Source organism: Mus caroli, chromosome X (genome assembly GCF_900094665.2).
Source record: "Mus caroli chromosome X, CAROLI_EIJ_v1.1, whole genome shotgun sequence".
NCBI lineage: Eukaryota > Metazoa > Chordata > Mammalia > Rodentia > Muridae > Mus > Mus caroli.
Window position 1 is genome coordinate 73,188,546 of NC_034589.1, and position 3,102 is coordinate 73,191,647.

Here is a 3,102-nt window from a genome sequence, read left to right on the forward strand (position 1 = left end):
GAGAGAGAGAGAGAGAGAGAGAGAGAGAGAGAGAGAGAGAGAGAGAGAGAGAGAGAGAAAGAGAGTACACAGGTGTTCCATGTTAATTTGGGTGGTATGTACTTGTTAGGCACCTGCAGTTCAAGACCAGCCTGGTCTACACAGCAAGTACCTGGACAGCCAGAGCTACACATGGAGGCCCTGTCTCAAACACCCCCAAAACTCCGTTTGTCATAGACACCATCTAAATGTATGTGAGGGCTCAGTGAAGAGAGCGCTTGTAGCTCAGTTATGTGTGTATATATATGAAAGGATGAATGGGGGAGAGGGGAGGCTGATGTGTGTTCTCAGGTCCTTCTAAAAGATTCGGAGGGAACAGGGTCATGGTAAGGAAAAGGTGAAGAAGTTGGAGGATTTCAGGACAAGGAAGCTCCCAAGATGTCTCATGAGGTCTATTCTAGGGACACAGTGGGGCAGTAAGAGGGCTCAGCAGACCAACGGGCTTGTTGCCAAGTCTAAGAACTTCAGTTTGATACCATGGACTTACTTGGCAAAACAACAGACTTCTAAAAGTTGAACCTTGACCCCACACTTGTGCTGCCCCCTCCCCTCGTTCACACAGTAAATAAGTAAATTTAAAAATTAACAAAAGAGCCAGGTGTGGTGGCACAGATATTTAATCCTAACATTTTGGGAGGCAGAGGCAGGAACATCTCTAGGAGTTAGAGACCCAGAGCTATGGAGAGGGTCCTTGTTTTCAAAAACAAACAAACACACACAAAAAAGGACGAAGAAGAAGGAAGGAAGGAGAAAAGAACCAGCTAAGGTGCCGAGATGGGGCGTGGGGGGAGAGGGCGAGAAAGACAGACAGAAAGAAAAGGGTGGAGAACCAGTTGAGGTGCCAAGTGCCTGTGAATGAGTCCCTGAAGTCTCAGCACTGGGGAAGCTAAGACAGGAGGATTGTTGGCATCTACAGTCAGCTTGGGCTATGCAGTGACTTTCAGGTCAATGTCTCAAGCATATAGAGGGCAGTCCCCATTCCCAGCACCCCATCTGTGGTGGAGTGAGGCTCGGTTCCCAGCACTCAGAAAGAGGGGGAGGCGGAGAATGTGTAGTTTAAGGTCATCCTGGCTACACAGTGATGGAAAGGCCAGCCTAGAATACAACATGATACATAAATAAACGACATTCATTCAAGAAGCTCAGTTTCCCTCAAAAGTCAATCAAAAGCCAAGATGCGGCGAGTGTCAGCCAGCCTCCAAGAGGGAACCAGGATCAAACTCGCAAGACCTTTTTAACCACAGGCTTTATTTTTTAAAACATCTCACCTGCTCAGCTGAGAAAGTGTTTATTGTCCCTCAGCCTGGCCCTGAACCCTGACTTGACTTCCACACCAGGGTGAACACAGAAGTCTCTAGAATCTCTGCTCACAGCTGATCGGAGGACGCCAATCCCTCCCTCTGTCCTTCCTCCATCCTCCCGGAACACTTTCCTAATCATCAACACACCAGGTACAACTGTCCTAGCGACCAAGGTTGCTGAGAAGCCCGGGAGTCCTGGGCTTCAGACTTGGGAAGCTGGCGCCCTTGATTCGCAAGATCCTAGCCCCCCTCCCCAGTACTCCGGCACGTTTGGGGATCTACCGGCTTCCCTAGCAACTTTCGGGGTCACGAAGTACCAAGTTTGGAGCCACTAAAGAAAAAACGAGACCCGGGCGCACAATAGATGCTGGGAAAACGTCCCCGAAGGGTCCCTTGGGGGTCACGCGTCCCCTCGAGTCCCGCCTGGGGTCTACAGTGCGGAGGCTGGATGCGATCCCGAGAAATCTTGGGCATGAGCGGGTGCGCAAGCGCCAGGGAGGCCGGGCGTGGTGTCCCAAGGGTGGCTAGCACCCCAGTAGGGAGCCACCAAGTCCCTAAGGTGAAGTCACCCTCCTGAAAGCTCTGTGACGTGGGGCTGCCCCGTTTCCGGAGGCCCAGTAATGAGAGTGTGGGAGACAGAAATCCGAGGGTCGCTCCCAAGCCGCGTCCCCATACACAAGTTCTCACTCAGTTCTCACTCACCCACGGTGGCTATGGTGTCCCAATCTTGTAACGAGTGCCCCGCCTTCTGTGACGATGTCCTGGTTTTGGGGTCCGCGGCGGGCGCCGCAGCGGGCGCCGCAGCGGGCGCTGAGACCTTGGTCTTCACGGGGTCATGGTCTCTGGCCGCAGTATCTTTTTCGGTCGCCGCGGCACCAGCGGGCGGCTCCATGGGGCGGGGGACGCACGGTGTGACAGCGGCGCAACGGCAGCCTGGGCATCAGCAGTGGGCTCGCACGCGTGTTCCGGAGCCCGCGGCCGAGAGGACAATGGAAGCACACTCAGCGGGGCTCAGAGCGGTGGGAGGGGCTCATGGAAGTCGCCCGAGGGCTCCACGGACGTGCGTGGGGTCCGCGGGACCGGAGCCAACCGCAACCCTCTTCATTCCCGGCGGAAGCCGGCTGGGCGGCGACCGGCTTGTGACGGCGGGGGAGAGGGGTGTCTGGATGACGCGAGGGGAGGAGCCTTCACCTCGCTCCGCCTTGTTGCGTAACCGACGGGGAGGAGCCCAGACGTTGGCCCCACCCTGCCTATTGTTACTCACCCGCCGGGTCCACGCCCATGTGATGTACCTGCACCAAAGTAAAAGTAATGGAGGGGGCTGCACTGGGGCCACGGGGTCCAGCTTGACACACACACACACGCACACACACCACGGGTCCAGCTTCTCTCTCTCTCTCTCTCTCTCTCTCACTCACACACACACACACACACACACACACCCCCGCATGCCTGGTTCCTCCCCCTTGGCAGGAAGCGGGAAGGAAGAGGTGCAGGAACTTCCGGCTGCTGCCTGGATATTTACCAGCAGAGCCTGAGCAGTGGGTAAAGGCACCAGAAGGAGTCCGGGTGGGGTACGGTTTATTGAACTCCTGGTGTTCTGTAGTCCCCGAGTGCCGCCCTCCCGAAAGCCCGGGCTCTCAGTGGCCCTGCAGCACCTGCTGATCCTGAACCCAAGGGCTCCTGAGTAGACAGGGTTTCCAGGGACTTGTTATGCGGCTTCAAACAGGCCTGGGCTCGCAGGGAGTGCTGAGAACTGGGT

General features: G+C 56.0%; 1 protein-coding gene across 2 annotated transcripts in view; it reads right to left on the bottom strand.

Annotated features, from left to right (window-relative positions):
- Prkx (protein kinase X-linked) overlaps window positions 1-2,782 on the bottom strand; it is a 37,374-nt gene extending 34,592 nt beyond the window's left edge. The window contains exon 1 of one of the 2 annotated variants that reach the window (XM_021152939.2): window positions 2,043-2,782. In XM_021152939.2, the coding sequence (XP_021008598.1) occupies window positions 2,043-2,232 (190 nt within the window). In that variant the 5' untranslated portion in view covers window positions 2,233-2,782. The remainder of the gene's footprint in view (window positions 1-2,042) is intronic. The other variant, XM_029473572.1, reaches the window with a different exon arrangement.
- Window positions 2,783-3,102: the final 320 nt, after the last annotated feature.